Raw genomic sequence first — 17692 nt, forward strand, 5'->3', positions numbered from 1 at the left:
GGGCAAAGGCTTTAAAATTGCCTACAGGCCCCAATGGTAAACATAAATAATTTTTTGTTAGGAAATAAAAGGTTTAAAAGAAAAACAACTAAGACAAAGAAAGAATGAAAATAATGAGAAATGAAGTGAAAAGGTAAACTGGACTGGACGAAGTCCAGATAATGTCTTCACTCTGCTGAAAACGAAAAACTGACAACCTTGCAAACTGGTTTCAGGCGGGAAGGAACTCACGCATACTGTTCAGGCAGTCTCAAAGTTTCTATATCAGAAGTGACAATACACTTTAGCACTGTCCGTACTGGGTTCCTTGGATGAAGTCACCCATCTGAGAATATGTTGCTTGTCCAAAGATAAAAGAAATTTAAGCAAACAGGGAGCCTCTCCTGGCCACTTGAATTATTTTGAATATTGACTGGTACATCTCACTCTCTCTCTCTACATATATACACATCCCACATATAAAGTGTAGCTTCCCTCCCTCTTCCCCACCCCCAAAAAAAGCCTTATCCAAGACAGTCATGTGCGATATAAATAAAAGTTTTTTAAGGCAGAATTGTTTTGAAGATTTTACATTTGGATATAAAACAATATAAAAATATGATACAAAAAGGACAGACAGTTCTACAAATTTGAGATCCAGCTATAATCTATTTTTCTTATTCTTTTGAGCTCTTTTTCCTGAGACTTGGACAGCAAGGGAAATATTTCATCTAAAGAACAGATGGGATTAGTCATTTCTTTAATTACATGAGTAGATTCTATTTCTTCTTCAGAATCTTCTTTATCATCATCACTTGCTATTTCCACTTCATTGGATTCTTCTTCCATACTAAAAAAAGGAAAAAATTAAAGCCAAAGAATAGTGAGATGTGCATGAACATAAAATAAATTACTTCCTCTTCCAATCAGTGCTTAATGACAAAATATTATGGCTTGCGATAATCAAAGAAAATTCAAGCAAGGAACAAAAAAAATTATTTACAGTATAGTATTGTTATAACCATCTAAATAAGTGATGCAAACCAAAATAAAATGTCCAAAATTAGGTAGTAAGGTCAGTCCAAAAGTTCTTAGGAAGCTGGAATAGAATGTCTTTAATTAACAGAATACAAGCAGTTACTTATACTTCAGTCTTTGCCTTCAACAATCTTCAATACTTCAAGAAGATGTAATGGAATGTCCATAAAGTAGATTAGATAAAATACAATGAGATCATGGATTAAAGCACCCTTTAGAAAGCTGTACCCATCTGGTTCGTTTTGAAAATGTTTACTCACCAAAATGGAATAACATATATGGGGTGCCTCAAGGCTCCCCTCTTTCCCTTAAACTTTTCAATCTTTATTTAGCCTCTTTGGGAAACAAGCTTTCTTCCTTTGGAATTAAACTCTGTGGTTATGCGGACGATATAAGCATTGTAGTTCTGGTTTCAGTCTTTTCAGCTGATACTTTACAATTTACATTCTCTATAATTCTGTCCATAGAATCATGGATGAAACATTTCAAATTAAAACTCAATCCATACAAAACAAAATTTGATAAAACGCTTATAAATAATTTCTAAGCGATTTACATTAAAAGTTAGGGTATATCCTTCTAATAAGACTAAAGATGATACCCTAAGTTTGACACAGTGAGATGTCTGTGCAAGCTCCATTGCTTTATTATTCATGGACTATTTATTGCTTTGAGTACATGTTTTTATGTTTCTTAGCCTGTTTTTGTTTGCTTTATGTTTGATGTGATCGTAAATAATCCCTTACACTTTTTATCTATTTTGTAAGCACTTCCAAATATATTTATAATATGGGTTTTGGGGTTTTTTTTTTTACAGATTAAGTGATTTTTTGCTGTTTTAAGTTTTTCCCCAAAGTTAAAAATCAAATGACATCAATGGAATACAACATTTTTGTGATAATTTTAGAATTTTTGAATGATTTGGGCTTAAACAGGGAACGATATATTCCATTTTACCAGTCATTAAAATTTTAAGAATTAATCTGAATTGAAATCTATCATTAGATGCATAAATCAATGCCATAGTCAGAAAATGTTATTTATTGTTGTGGAAACTGAACTATAAGATCATATTTTGATTTTTACTCTTTCAGGTTTTTGGTACAATCACTTATTTTAAGCACTATGGACTATTACAATATTGTATACTTATCCTCGTGCACGGATCTGGGTGTCATTGTAGACAATACGATGAAACCTTCCACCCAATGTGCGACAGCGACCAAAAAAGCAAACAGGATGCTAGGAATTATTTAAAAAGGGATGGTTAACAAACTAAGAATGTTATAATCCCCCTGTGTTGCTCCATGGTGCAATCTCATCTGGAGTATTGTGTTCAATTCTGGTCTCATCTCAAGAAAGATATAGCATCATTAGAAAAGGTTCAAAGAGCGACCAAGATGATAAAGGGGATGAAACTCCTCTTGTATGAGGAAAGTCTAAAAAGGTTAGGGCTCTTCTGCTTGGAAAAGAGACGGCTGAGGGGAGATATGACTGAAGTCTACAAAATTCTGAGTGGAGCAGAAAGGGTACTAGTGGATCGATTTTTCACTCTGTCAAAAATTACAAATACTAGAGGACACTTGAAGTTGCAGGGAAATACTTTTAAAACCAGTTTCCTTTGTGACTCTTTAGAGTGCTGCGTATGTCTGGTAGCGCTCTAGAAATAATTAATAGTAGCAGCAGCAGTAGTAGTAATAGTAATCAATCTCCATGCTGAGGGTAAAAGTCGAGGCAGAAAAGCTTGCATTCCAGAGATGAATACATGAATGATGTCAGAAAAATAATTTGGCTTCCTGAACCATGGAATAATTTTCCAAGGGCCTTTTTCAGTTGAAAGAAAGCTCTGGAACACCAATTGTGTGGGTCAGTGAGGGAGATCGGGCGTGCACACCGCTGGCACTTTTTAAAACCGACCTGCGGGGGCATGAAGGGGAAAACAGCCTCTGCAAAATCGAACCCCGAGGCCTGTATAATGGCAACAGGCCCCGCCGGGGCAAAATCGAAAAAAGGAAAAAAAGCAAAGTTTTTTTTTTTTTTTTTTTACAAAGCAAAGGAAAAAGAAACCCGAAGGCAAAAGAAGAAAAAATAGGGAAAAAAGCGCGAGCGGGAAGGCAAAAAAGTGGTTTCAACGGCCGTTGAAAAAACACACGCGTCTTCTTCGCTCCGCGGAAACGAAGAAACTGGGGACCACGCACTCCTCCGTCGGGCGGGAAGGCACTCGCGCACGCGCGGTGCGGCCAACTAGAAACTTCTAGTTAAAAAGGTCCGTACCGAGGGCTCCGTCGGTGACGTCACCCATGTGTTAAGAATATGCTGCCTGCTTGTCCTGGGATAAGCTTGCATTCCAGAGATGAATACATGAATGATGTCAGAAAAATAATTTGGCTTCCTGAACCATGGGATAATTTTCCAAGGGCCTTTTTCAGTTGAAAGAAAGCTCTGGAATAAGGGGGTCACAGGATGAAAGTGACAGTTCATAAACTCAGGAGTAATCTAAGGAAGTGTTTCATCACAGAAATGGTAGTAGATGTGTGGAAGGCCTCCCAGCAGAAGTAGTGGAGATGAGGACTTTATCTGAATTCAAGAAAGCATAGACAAGTAGAGAAGATCAAGGGCTTGGTAGATGGATATGTATGGACAGAATGGCAGATATGGAAAAACAAAGAAGAACTGAAGACAAACGTACAAGATGCAGGCTATGTTTATTATATCAATTAATGATTGCGGTTAACACAAACCTAGGGACCCGACACAGTCCATGTTTCAGTTAACTCGCCTTCATCAGAGATCCTAGGTTAGCACGGTATCTAATTAAACCGCAACAGAAAAAGAACAATAGTCTGTATGGATTGAAGGTAAACACTGATCCGCGCGCGTTCCCTGCCTTAACTGCGGGGACAAGGCCATTCACTGCTCCACAGGGCAGTGGATGGCCTTGTCCCTGTGCCCGCAGTGAGCACTTTCCCCTTCCCTCCACCATTTCGGCAGGTTACCCGCGGCTAGTGTCATTCTCTAGATACAACTCTGGTAATTAATTGGGATGTGAAATGAATCGTCCGAGTTTCCATTAATTTCTATTGTGTATATTCGCTTTGATATATGAGCACTTTGGATTACGAGCATGGAACAAATTATACTTGCAAACCACTGTATATTGGAAATTTGTAACAAGCAACATAAAAACTGTGAAGACAGCATATTTTTCTTAATCTAAGTCTTGCAAATCAATGATTTTAACTGAAGTAATAACAATAGGAGGGTAACATCCCATTCACAGAAAATATAAAGAATATACTTTTACCTCTTGTTTTCTTTGGGGGTCAGTAAAGAATTGATAAAAATGGAACACAAGGAGGAGGCAGGTGGCAGGACATGAGCTGGTGTATGAAGCAACTAAAAAGGAAAGAAAACATGATTAGATTGTGAACTGATTGTAACCGCTATCAAATACAAATTAAACTTGGAATTAATCGTTAAGCTGTTGTTGTTTTTCTGTCTCTTAGGTTAATTGTGTAACAGCATCTTTCAACACCTACCTCTTTGACTGCTAGATTGTCTTGTGCAGGAAGGCTGCTTGCAGACAACTTCCCCGAGTCTGTATTCAAAACTTCTTTCTGCTGCTGTCGATGCTTCCCCAGAAGTAGGTAGAAAGGAGTAACAGGAAGGCTTTCTTCTACTGCTAGCTGAAAGGAAATATATTTAAAATGCATTTATATATTGCAAATGCAATGTTCTAAATAGGTCACAACAAACATCTGCTGTAATAATTTCATAAAACAGACTAACATAAATAATAAATCAATTAAAAATAAATGGATTATAGGAATAGCCTAATAGTTCATGCAGTGGCCTAAGAACTAGGGTACTGGGTTCAATTCCTACTACAGCTCCTTGTGATTCTGGGCGTCACTTAACCTTCCAGTGTCCCACGTACAACACATAATATATAGACTACTTTAACTGTAACAACTGAAAGGCAATATATCAAACCCCCATCCCCCTGTAAATAACACACGTCAATTAGATCCATATAACTGCACTGTTTCACACACAAGAGTTGAAAGGTCATCAGGTCTAGATAGACTGCCTTCACTTCTATATGGTTGATCAACGACTTCACTTCCACTGGGAGCTATGTGACCTGTGCAATCTCAGACAATGGGTCCACCTCAACTGCTCAGACTCGCATCAATGGAGTCTAGAATTCTATTTCTAATGACAGCGTTGCCCAGTTGAGCCACTAGAGTAGACTAAGTCTCATATCTCTCCTTGAAGGGATAGGCACTCCAAGAGGTCTTGCAAGTGGGGTGATCAATGAGAAAAGCAACTCCTGCAGACCCAACACCACTGCCATGAAGCCGAGTACCTGGAGGTAATCCCAAGTTCTTGTACAATCCCACTTTATTCCGGGACCAGTGGGTTTTATGCATCTCTGACCGCCAGGCTCTGTAGAAAGCTTCAAATGATTGAAGCCATAACTCCTCCCTCTTCTAGCATATCTTTGAACATGCCCAGTAGATTTGAGTCTTGCTTTCTACATGCCAAGCCTGTAGGAGCTTATTTCTTCTGCTCTTTTCCTCAGGAATTGTGCATTGGCTCTTTCAGGCATAACTTGTACAGAAGTCCATGCCTGTGTTCATCCCACAGATGTCTAGGCCATCCGTGGGGATGTTGCCCAAATCTTTCGCTTGGTTCCTTAGCAAAACTCTGGAGCATAAAAGGGTGATGCCCGTGATGGCTTTGGGCGCTCTCCCGAATCCTCTTCTTTTGCAAGGAGGTTTGGTGGCGGCCAATGATGTGGAATGTTTGGCAGAGCTCTGCGATCAGGCTCCATGTGGATCTTGGGACCTGGCTGGCAATCCCAAAGCACGCAGGTTCCTAAAACCTCCTCATCTGGAGGACCTCATCACAGAAGAGCTGCAGGAATGGTCAATGCAGCAGGCTCAGCTGGTCCAACAGGAATGTTCTCTTATGCATGATCAAGAGGCCACTACCTGCCTCCTTCCCTTGATAACCCCAATGCGGGTTATATCCTTTGGGAGATTTGGGGTAACCCGGAGGGTCCCCTATTTTGCGCTCAGGCCATGGCAAGGATTTGTCCCATGGTGGGCGGTTTTACTAAGCGCTTTGCTTCTCCAAAGATGGATTCAGCTGTGACTCAGGTCATCATGCGCACTTCTTTCCTTCCCGACGGAAGGATGTTCAGGACAGGCGTATGGATTTCATCCTTAAGTGCCTTTTTTTTTTATTCGGCTGCAGCTGGGATTCGAGGTGGCGCCAGTCTCGTCCTTCATTGCACATGTTTTCTTTGGATAGTTTCAGTAATGTTTTCGGTATTTCCCTCATGGGTCGACCATCGTGCTGTGGAGGTTCCCTGCGGGGACATCCTTGCGGCGGGAGATCGCAGAAATTTGGAGAACGTCTGCTTCTGGGGGGGTTCCATGCGAGGCAGTAAGCCCCCAGGACAGCCTGCAGGATAGATTGAGGCTCTGAGATCGGCAGCTAGCTCACCCTAAGTTTGTCCACTAGTGGGTGTAGCGCAGGCTAAGCAGTTCCATGGAGGCGTTACCGGGATCGGAGCCAGACTGTGTGCCTTCGCCATGTGGTTGCGCGACATTTCCAAGGGTGGCGAAGGTTATTGGCCGTAATGGTCGGGCCACTGGGGCAGTCAGAAGATTTGAAATCCAGCTTTACAGCTTCCTGAAGCATTTGATCTTCCTACATACTTCCACAGCATTGCCTGCATTTCTTCCATTCAGCACAATGGAACAGTAACATTGTGATAGCCTGTTTTGGCGATTTGGGGGGGGATATTAAAAAGGGTTTTTTGGGTGGTTTCCCTGTATGACCTAACCCCCCTTCATCCACACACACACACACCTCTACAATCCTAAAATCGCTGTTTTCTGGGGGTTCCTGTTCTTTTCCCGGGCAATTTTATTACAAAATTGGCACCCAGTGGCCATCTTGGATTTTCCCGATTTGAATAAATCTATATATTTTTTTATAGTTAGGAGCTTTGTTTTTTCTCCAAACTTCATAGATGGTTTTCCCAGGTTGGGATGAATTGATTTCATGCCTCGTTTGTGGCAGATGGCTGTCGGATGTGCAGCTGCGTTCTGCGTGTGCTACGGCCTATGAGGGGGGCTAAATTTGCATGGAAGCAGTGTTGGCAAGCTCATCAGTCCCACCCTGAATATTTGGGACTGCTCTGTAATGTCCCACTGGTCCCGGATTAAAGTGGGATTGTATAAGAATGAAAGTTTAGGTTCTTACCTCTGCCAATCTTCCTTCTTGTAAATCCACACTTTATTCCGGGAACCCACCCTATGTATGTCTGATTTGCTGTTCGCCTGCCTGGAAGTACTGGTAAGCTGGATTTATGTTTTGGACCAGCCTTTATAAAAGAGTACCATCTGACTAGATGTAGCACTATATTTGGGGGGGGGTCCCTGGGTTAGCATCCCCTTCTGACAGTGCAGGCTGTGTCACCCTATAGCATTGTTTTGTAGTTCTGGTTGTAATGTTTGATAACCTGTTTCACAGTTTTCATTGTTGCTGTTTTGCATATGTTTATATGAGCAGAATTAATTTATTTGGCGGGGAGTTCCCCGTTTCCCTCTCTCTTGTTTATTATTTCTGCAGATGTTCCTGGCTGCTTGAAGACTGACTGGAATCTACTGAGCATGCTCCAAGATATGGTAGGAGAGGGAGGAGTTATGGCTTCAATCATTTGAAGCTTTCTACAGAGCCTGGTGGCCAGAGATGCATAAAACCCACTGGTCCCAGAATAAAGTGTGGATTTACAAGAAAGAAGATTAGCAGAGGTAAGAACCTAATCTTTCACTCTGGTACAACAAACTCCATAGTTGACTGTGCAACTTTCAAATTCTGTCCTCCATTAAGCACACTTTGTCCTCTTGAGTACTGAAGAAGGCCCCTTAAGTACTCCATAAACTGTTTGGTACAACTTAGTCTACATGACCAAGATGATAAAGGAGATGGAACTCCTCTCATATGAGGAAAGACTATAAAAGTTAAGGCTCTTCAGCTTAGAAAAGAGATGGCTGAGGGGAGATATGATTGACATCTATAAAATCTTGAGTGGAGTAGAACAGGTACAACTGGATCTATTTTTCACTCTATCAAAAATGATAAAGACTAGGGGACACTCCATGAAGTTACAGGGAAATACAGTGGTACCTTGGATTACGAGCATAATCCGTTCCAGGAGCATGCTCGTAATCCAAAATGCTCGTTTATCAAAGCGAGTTTCCCCATAGGAAATAATGGAAACTCGCTTTGATGCGTTCCCCCCCCCCCAAAAAAAAAAACCCAGCATTGCTCCCCTTGAAGGCCCCCCCGCGATCAGGCACCCCCCGCCTCGATCCGACCCCCCCGACACGATTGGGCACCCCCCTCACCACGAGCCGACCCCCCGACATGATTGGGCACCCCCAACACGATCCAACATCCCCCCGACACAATTAGGCACCCCCCCGCCGCTTCTTACCCTCATCTGGGCACTCTTGAAAATCGGCTTCCTCCTCTGCTGGGCCTTGAGCATCTGAGCATGCTCATGGCCCAGCAGAGGAGAAGGCCGATTTTCAAGAGCCCAGATGAGGGTAAGAAGTGGCAGGGGGTGCCCAATTGTGACGGGGGGTGCCCAATCGTGTCGGGGGGGTTGGATAGTGGCGGGGGTGCCGGATCGCAGGCAGGGGGTGCTCGTAAATCGAGCCATGCTCGGTTTCCGAGGCACCGATTTTGCAAATGTTTTGCTCGTCTTGCAAAACACTCGCAAACCGGAGCACTCGTAAACCAAGGTACCACTATACTTTTAAAACCAATAGGAGGAAATATGTTTTCGCTCAGAGATTAGTTAAGCTCTGGAACGCATTGCCAGAGGTTGTGGTAAGAAAGGATTGTAAAGCTGGTTTTAAGAAAGATTTGTACAATTTTCTGGAGGAAAAGTTCATAGTCTTTTATTGAGAAAGACATGGGGGAAGCCACTGTTTGCCCTGGATCAGCATCAGCTAAAAACTTTTATAGAGGCACAGAGTTTACAGCTGAGAAGATCAAAGTCCAAGTTAGTGAATCCACATTCCTCTGTATAGCCTGACTGAAAAGTCTACAGCTGTCATGCTAGAGATATTACCTGTTTGCTAAGTGAAGTCAGCCTTTCTTCAATGGTCTGGGTGCTGAATGTCATCAGATCCTAAGAGGAAGAATAATGCATTAATAGCATAAAATCAAATACAACAGTTTGGCAAATGTAAACAAACAAAAACAAGGATTTGGCAGTTGCCATATAAAATACCTAGCAAGTTAAATATAATAAAACAGGCATTTCCTAACAATATCAATATAATCATATGAAGTCAACCAGACTCATTCACCTTGTCCCCATATATCAAGTTAAACTTCATTGTGCTTGAAGAGGTATGTTAAACCAGCTAACTTAGCAGCTGACAGAAAAAAAATTGACCTTTGCTTTGCAAGAATTAAGACTTAAAAGGATAAACGCTCTTCATTTCTTGGACTGGTGCAAGCTAAGGGAATGTTTGTTTCCCTATCAAGAATGCTGTGTGATCTGCTTAGTCTATTATAGCCATGTACTCCTGATATGAAACTCTTTTGATAAGCTTCTATAAGGGACAGAGAAGGGGGAAGCCTGGGTGTGTAAAGGGATTACAAAGCCACTGGGTGTCAGGCATTCAGGAAAAAATACCCTCAAAGACAGAGAAAAAATTTTTCAAATTTGTAAATGAAAATAATTTCTTTTCCATTATTCTCTCTAAATGTGAATTGTCTCCTCCCCCCCATATGTGGATGATATAAGATTGAGCTATTTCAAGTTTTGAGCTCCCTAGACCTAATTCTATATTTCCTTTCTTGATAAAAATGTGGCAAAGTCTTTATTTTTATTTATAACATATGATGTATAAGAATAAATGGATAAATAAATTTTTAAAAAAGTAAAGAAAATATTTTCCATTCAAAGAGTCATTTTCCTTTATGATGAGGTATCCAGCATAACAATTTGTCACTATACATTAGAAATTAATGTATCTGAGTGGACAAAATACAGAGTCTTCTTTAGGTGAAAGGAAAAGACTTAACTGCAGCAGCTTGACTCAAAACATAAAGCAACAGGTTCTGGAAATTGCATAAACTCAATGAAATAAGCTACTTCTGTGTCGCCTTCTAGACCAGTACAGTTCTTTACTGATGGGTAATAGCTCATCATGACCAGCAGGTGGAGACTGAGACCAAAACTTTGGTATGATACATATCTATCCCTCCCTATGTACCTCAGTCTTCTCTCAATCTCAGCAGGTGTTGGTTGGTGAGCTGTACCCATCTCCCCTTGTTAGGGCTGTTGGAATTTGTTTGGGGCTCCTGGTCCCCATTTTGGTGCCAGACTGAGCTTGGGTGGACCGTTTGGAGGTCCGTCCGACATTGGGGTTGTCACACCCAGTGGGTTTCATGCTGGGTCCCTCCCCACTTCCTCCACCTCCCCAAAAGACCTTTGTAGAAGTGCCTCAGTGATAAGCCTTGCCACCAATACAGGCAAGGCATACTGCTTGGAGAGCCAATGGAGTCTGTTCTGTAAAAAAAAATAAAATCCTGAGGCAGTGTTGGTCTAAAAGGGTTCACCGAGGCGCAAAATCTATATATACCGCGTATCAACAAGGGATCCAAGAGGAAAAAGAATAAAGAACCTGCGTGGCTCACTGTAGTGGTGAAGGAAGCGATCAGAGACAAGAAGACTTCATTTAAGGAGTGGAAAAGGTCAAAACGGACAAAAACTGGAAAAAACACAAACAGCATCAATGCAGGTGCCATAAGGTGATAAAAGGGGCCAAAAGAGACTACGAGGAAAAAATAGCCAAGGAGGCGAAAAACTTCAAGCCATTCTTTCGATATATTTGATATATTAAGTGGAAACGAACTGCGAAGGAAGCGCTGGGAGCGTTAGATGACCATGGAATAAAGGGAGTGCTAAAAGAGGACAAAGCCATTGCCGACAAACTGAACACATTTTTTCCACCCAAAAGTGGGTGGAAATCTCGGTGCGTCTTATGAAGCGAAGGTACCAATTTTGTTACCCTCCCCCCGTACCATTGTAAAACCCGCCCGCTACCGCTGCGCCTCCTTTTTAATCCCACCCATTGCCACCGCACTTCCTTTTTAAACCTGCCCGCCCGCTGCCGCGGTACCACCTTTTTTTTAACACCCCCCCCGGTCCGTCCGCCCATCGTCGCTCCTGTTTTACCTGGTGGTCCAGTGTCCAGACAGCTCCTCACTTCCCCAGCGGCGAAACAAATCAACAGCACGACCGTCAGGAGTAAGCTTTACGGTCTTCTGCTCGGCCCCACGCTGCTTTCCGAATGGCTGCTGTAAGTTCTCGCGAGAACCTACGGCAGCCATTCGGAAAGCAGCTTAAAGCAGAAGAGCGTAAAGCTTGCTCCTGACGGCCGTGCTGCTGATTTGTTTCGCTACTGGCTGGGAAATGAGGAGCCCAGAAGAGCGAAGGCTGCCGCTGCAGGCAGGGAGGGAGCAAGGCCGGCTTGAGCTTTTTGAAAAATTTAAAAAGGTACGGGGGGCTTGCCTGGAGCTGGCTGTCTTGGGGGCTGGCTGTCTTGCCTGGGGCTAGCTGGTTGGCCTGGAGCTTGCTGGCTGGCCGGCCTGGGGCAGGCTGGTTGGCATGGGGCTGGCGGGCAGGCTTGAGGCTGCCTACCATTAGACATACCCACCACTAGATGTGCCCTGTACCTTTTCCTGGCCTACCACCAGAGGAGGGACAGGGTACAGGGCACACCATTTGGTTCAGAATTTTTTTTTTTTGGTTTTTCCTCCTCTAGAGGTGGGTGCGTCTTATGGAGCGAAAAATACAGTATACAACATATCGGAACCCAACAGGCTATATGCTGGAAACAAAGACAGGAAACTAACAGGGTTGACGGTCAGTCTAGAAGAGGTATGCAGGCAGTTTGATAGGTTTAAGAGTGATAAATCCCTGGGACCGGATGGCATCCATCCGAGGGTCATCAAGGAACTGAAAGGGACTATAACTGAACTGCTTCAACTAATAGCCAATCTGTCGATCAAATCAGGAAAGATTCCGGAAGACTGGAAGGTGGCGACTGTTACGCCGATATTCAAAAAAGGTTCGAGGGGAGATCCAGGAAACTACAGACTGGTGAGTCTGACCTTGGTACCGGGAAAGATGGTAGAGGCGCTGATAAAGGACCGCATCACTGATCACCTTAACGGACACGATCTGATGAGGACCAGCCAGCAAGGCTTCAGCAAAGGAAGATCTTGCTTGACGAACTTGCTGCACTTCGAGAGAGTAAACAGGCGGATAGACAAGGGTGACCCAGTCAACATTGTATATCTGGATTTTCAGAAGGCATTCTACAAGGTTCCAACATGAACGACTACTTCGGAAAATTGCGAGCCATGGAATCGAGGGTGAAATACTCACGTGGATTAAAAACTGGCTGAAGGATAGGAAACAGAGAGTGGGGTAAATAGACATTACTCGGACTGGAAGAGCGTCATCAATGGGGTACTGCAGGGCTCGGTGTTTGGATCCTGCTCTTCAACATATTTATAAACGATATGGAAATTAGTATGACGAGTGTATTCAATTGTATAAAAAATGTTTTGTTTTGTCCCCTATTTTTAAAAATGTTATACACATTGAAGTATATGATATTGCGTATACAACAAACCTTAATAAAACTTGAAACTTGATTAAATTTGCAGATGATACGAAGTTATTCAGAGTAGTGAAGACACAGGGGGATTGCGAAGATCTGCAACGTGACATAACTACGCTCGAGAAATGGGCAGCGACATGACAAATGAGGTTCAACGTGGATAAGTGTAAAGTGATGCATGTCGGTAACAAAAATCTCATACACGAATACAGGATGTCCGGGGCAGTACTTAGAGAGACCCCCCCAGGAAAGAGACTTGGGAGTACCGGTCGACAAGTTGATGAAGCCGTCCACGCAATGTGCGGCAGCGACAAAAAGGGTGAACAAAATGTTAGGAATGATTAAGAAGGGGGATCACGAACAGATCAGAGAAGGTTATCATGCCGCTGTACCGGGCCATGGTGCTCCCTCACCTGGAGTACTGCGTCCAGCACTGGCCGCCGTACATGAAGGAGGACACGGTACTACTTGAAAGGGTCTAGAGAAGAGCGACTAAAATGGTTAAGGGGCTGGAGGAGTTGCTGTACAGTGAGAGATTAGAGAAACTTGGCCTCTTCTCTCTTGAAAAGAGATTGAGAGGGGACATGATCGAAACATTCAAGATACTGAAGGGAATAGACTTAGTAGATAAAGACAGGTTGTTCACCCTCTCCAAGGTAGGGAGAACGAGAGGGCACTCTCTAAAGTTAAAAGGGGATAGATTCCATACAAATATAAGGAAGTTCTTCTTCACCCAGAGAGTGGTGGAAAACTAGCAAGCTTTTCCGGAGTCTGTTGTAGGGGAAAACACCCTCCAGGGATTCAAGACAAAGTTAGACAAGTTCCTGCAGAACCAGACTCATTTAGAGCACTGGTCTTTGACTTAAGGGCCGCCGCGTGAGTGGACTGCTGAGCACGATGGACCACTGGTCTGACCTAGCAGCGTCTATTCTTATGTTCTTAAATTTGCTGTATTTTACTGTATTTTTCAACTAAACGGCACTTTTCTTTCAGCTAGTAGAGTGTGGAGCAATGAGCACTTTGCAACTGAAAAAATGCTCACTGTGCTCCAGACGCGAGGCACTCGTGGCTGGCCTGTGCAAGTGCTGTGCAGGCTGAAGCGGTTGGGGATCCTCATCAGCATCAGAGGCCGGTGGCCAGGGAATCCCGCTGCAAGTCCCTTGCGAGTCGGCAGCTAACAGCAGGGAAGCCCAGGCTTCCCTTGCCGCCCATGGAGGAATTACCCCAGCAGCTAATGGCCAGGGTAAAAAGGATTCTCTTACTGCCAAAGTTGCTGGGGACTCCCTTACCGCTGCTACCAGCTTGCTTCAGGCTTCCTAGCCACTACAGGATGTGGAGGGGTCGTTTTCAGTGGGAAGCACCTCCATTTTGTTTGCAGCCTCAGGTGACCTTCCCCCTAATTTGGAAAGACAGAGGCAGGTTTCTCATGGGTCCTCTGCTTTGGCAGTAAGTCCCATTGGGCCTTTACACTGATTGTTCCTCATATCTGAGCCAATCTAAAGATTTGAAATCGACTTCCTTGAAGAGATTCTTAGTGACCAGCCACAATAGGCTCACCTAAGCCTGCAATGTTAAGGAGAGGTGTACACTGTGATTCTAGGTATGTGGAACCTGTGAACTAGCTGTGCACTAGCCCATGGGCACCAGCTCCAAGGAGGTCATCATGGATCCCAAGAGCAGAAGGTAAAAATCAGACTTTTGGGAACCAGCACCCAATGAAATCTTTTGACCTGAGTCTGCAGTTTGGTCACCCTTTCTCTAGTTATGAGCACCCAGACCTGTGCAACTGTCGAAAAGGGGACCCAGATACTTCAAGGACTGGGTCAAAAAAAAACGTTTATTTTGTAATTCACCACTCGGACTTTGTCCTGACCAAACAATCATTCAGATTTGATTGGCTGGTTAGGGCAAAATCAGAGTGGCTAGGTTGAGTCTCTTTTTCGACTAGAATCTATTTTACACAGGCAGTCTGCCACCATTACCTACACCTTGAAGAAGGTGCAAGAGCTGTGGCCAGCCTGAATGGAAGGGCTTTGAACTAAAAATGCTGGCATAGATCACAAAAACATAGAAATATCTGATCCTCTAGAGCAGTGGTTCCCAAACCTGTCCTGGGGGACCCCCTGCCAGTCAGGTTTTCAAGATATCCCTAATGAATATGCATGAGAGAGATTTGCATATAATGGAAGTGACAGGTATGCAAATCTCTCTCATGCATATTCATTAGGGATATCTTGAAAACCTGACTGGCTGGGGGTCTCCCAGGACAGGTTTGGGAACCACTGCTCTAGAGGGATGAAAAGAGGTTTCTGGCATGGTCAGGATGTCAAAAATGCTTCCTTTCGGACAGCCAACATCACTGATTTGATCATCTCCATGCAAAAATAAAAAACCAGAATACGACATCTGAAACCTCTGAGGGAGCCTGGAAGAGCCATTCTTTTTGGGAACCATGAAATACTGTATATGGAATAATACCAGTACCCATGCTCAGCCTGTGGCTATAGCAGCCACCATCTTGGAGAGTGGATTCTACTGCTATCCTTTTTACCCTGAAAGAGGAAACAATAAAAATATCAGGAATAGGAGAAGACAGGTCCAACATGTAGTACGCATGAATGACCCATAGGATGTATGCATCTGAAGTGATGTGGGTCCACTCCAGATAGAACCACTGGAGGTAGTCACACTCCCCATCCAGTTACATGTCACAGTGGACCTGCTGAGCCTCACTGAAGCAGAGACCTTGTACTTAGCCCTTTGTATGGCTTGAAAAGGCTGAGCTGAACTGGAAAATCAACTGAATGCCGACAGCAACTGCTGCCCTTGCTGGTACTACCTAGGTTCCTAAAGACAACTCTAGCTTCTGCTGCTCCTGTGGATGAATGCAACCAATTCTCAGGCAGCCTCCAAGCTTTTCCAAATCTTCCACAAAACAGAAGTCAACCTAAAACAAAAGGGAGCTTTCTGAGATAGGCCACTGAATCTGAATGGTAAAACTTCAAGAGCTGACCAGCTGTAATTTACCAATGTGACAAAAAATAGTCCAATCATAAAGAATGCTTGTCAAAAGGGCTGTCCTTGACTCAACTTCACCTCTTCTGCTGTTTCCAATGAGTGCTGACCCAGCCCACGAACCATATAAACTTCACAGACCAGTTTGCACTGCCAAAAAGGAAGACAGAAATGTCTGCTTCAATAGGACCTCAATCCTATTATCTTGAGGTGCTGAGACCTGTGCCATCCTCCATATGCATGGTAGTCATAAGGGTCATGGCTACTACTGCAGCATCCACCTATCAGCCTGAGGAAGAGAGCAGAGCCTCATTGAGGCTCTTGGTCTTCCTAAGTCTTCCTAAGTCCACTTCCCGAGGCTCCCACACAGACCTTACCAAGGGCTATGTGCAATTGAAAGGCTTTGGAAGGCTGATACATGCTCTATAATAGGATTCCTACTCAAGGAGGTCTGAACTCACTGCTTCTGAAATTCTCAGGGATTCTAAAACTCGACAAGTCAGTAAGGAGAGGTTCTCTTTTTGGAATAAGTGGAAGACTAACCATCCCTTCCCATCTAAGGAGAGAGATCACCTCTTATGTAGCCCTAGCTGAATATCAGCCAAGCCCACATAAGCGCCAGTCAGCCCAACCACTCAGAATTATCCCTCACTATATGGCCTGACACTGAATATCAGCAGATAATTTAGCCAGCTGCAATCAGCATTTAAAAAAAACAAAACGCTGATCACCGCTGATTGAATCAGGGGGACAGTTTTTTGGAGGGAGAGTGGGGTATACTATTTTTGTATTATGTGATCTCATATTTATACATACTTTTATTGTATATTGTAATTTTAAGCTTACTGTAGGCCTCCTTGAATTGCTCTTTGATGGACTAGAAGGTAGGGTATCAGTTGAACCTAAACTAAATCTAATGCTTGGAAGGGTCCATGAAATGCTTAAATGATGCAAAGTCAAATTATACTTATGTTATGGCTATAAATCTGATGATAATTTAGGACAGTTATTTGAAGCCTAAAACTAAGCACCAGATCCTATCATGGATATCCTGAAAACCAGACTGGCCAAGAACACCTAAGGATGGGTTTAAGGTCAGTAAATTACACTACAAACAAGCTTCAGTGTTTCAAAATGGAGTAGGCTGCAACACAGATGATACAGTATAGTGTGAACATATAGGGCCAGATTCAGTAAATGGCGCTCAAATTTAGGTGCTGGGGGGGGGGGGAAAAAAAATATCGCACTAAGTGGTATTCCATAAAGGGTGTAAATCAGTGGTTCCCAAACCTGTCTTGGGGGACCCCCCAGCCGGTCAGGTTTTCAGGATATCCCTAATGAATATGCATGAGAGAGATTTGCATACCTGTCACTTCCATTATATGCAAATCTCTCTCATGCATATTCATTAGGGATATCTTGAAAACCTGACCGGCTGGGGGTCCCCCAGGACAGGTTTGGGAACCACTGGTGTAAATGATAAATTTTATATAAATGTAATTTTCTAAGTACTGTAATAGCAGTTTAACAACATAAATAAATCTAATCCAATCTAGACTGAGTGTCCTTTATAGAACAGTGCATAGCTCTGATTTCCATTCCTAAGTTTTGGCACAAGGATTTACATCTGATGAAATCTGGTGCAAGTCCCAGTGCATAGGTTGGGTGCGTAACTCCAGCATTCTATAACAGCGCCTAAATTTTGGGAATGCACCTGACTACCCCCTTTTAGGATGTAGGCAACAATTTAGGTGTGCAGTCAGAGGCACACACAAATCCAAATTAGGGACAATTATAATCAATAATTAATTGCCAATACCTTGTTAACTTAATTTGTGCTCACATCTGTCATGTGCACCCAAATTTGGATGCCCAACTTGAGGTGACCTATACAGAATCCAGGTCTTTTGACCTGAGTCTGTAGTTGA

At 43.2% G+C, this 17692-nt stretch overlaps 1 protein-coding gene across 1 annotated transcript in view; it reads right to left on the bottom strand.

Annotated features, from left to right (window-relative positions):
• Positions 1-521: 521 nt before the first annotated feature.
• The window catches only part of WDR75 (WD repeat domain 75), a 92072-nt gene continuing 74901 nt past the window's right edge, over positions 522-17692 (bottom strand). The window contains exons 18-21 of the mRNA XM_033947194.1: positions 9176-9235; positions 4557-4703; positions 4322-4413; positions 522-829 (exon numbers count right to left, since the gene is read on the bottom strand). Of these exons, the coding sequence (XP_033803085.1) occupies positions 622-829; positions 4322-4413; positions 4557-4703; positions 9176-9235 (507 nt within the window). The 3' untranslated portion in view covers positions 522-621. The remainder of the gene's footprint in view (positions 830-4321; positions 4414-4556; positions 4704-9175; positions 9236-17692) is intronic.

This window comes from Geotrypetes seraphini, chromosome 5 (assembly GCF_902459505.1).
Source record: "Geotrypetes seraphini chromosome 5, aGeoSer1.1, whole genome shotgun sequence".
In the NCBI taxonomy this organism is placed as follows: Eukaryota; Metazoa; Chordata; class Amphibia; order Gymnophiona; family Dermophiidae; genus Geotrypetes; species Geotrypetes seraphini.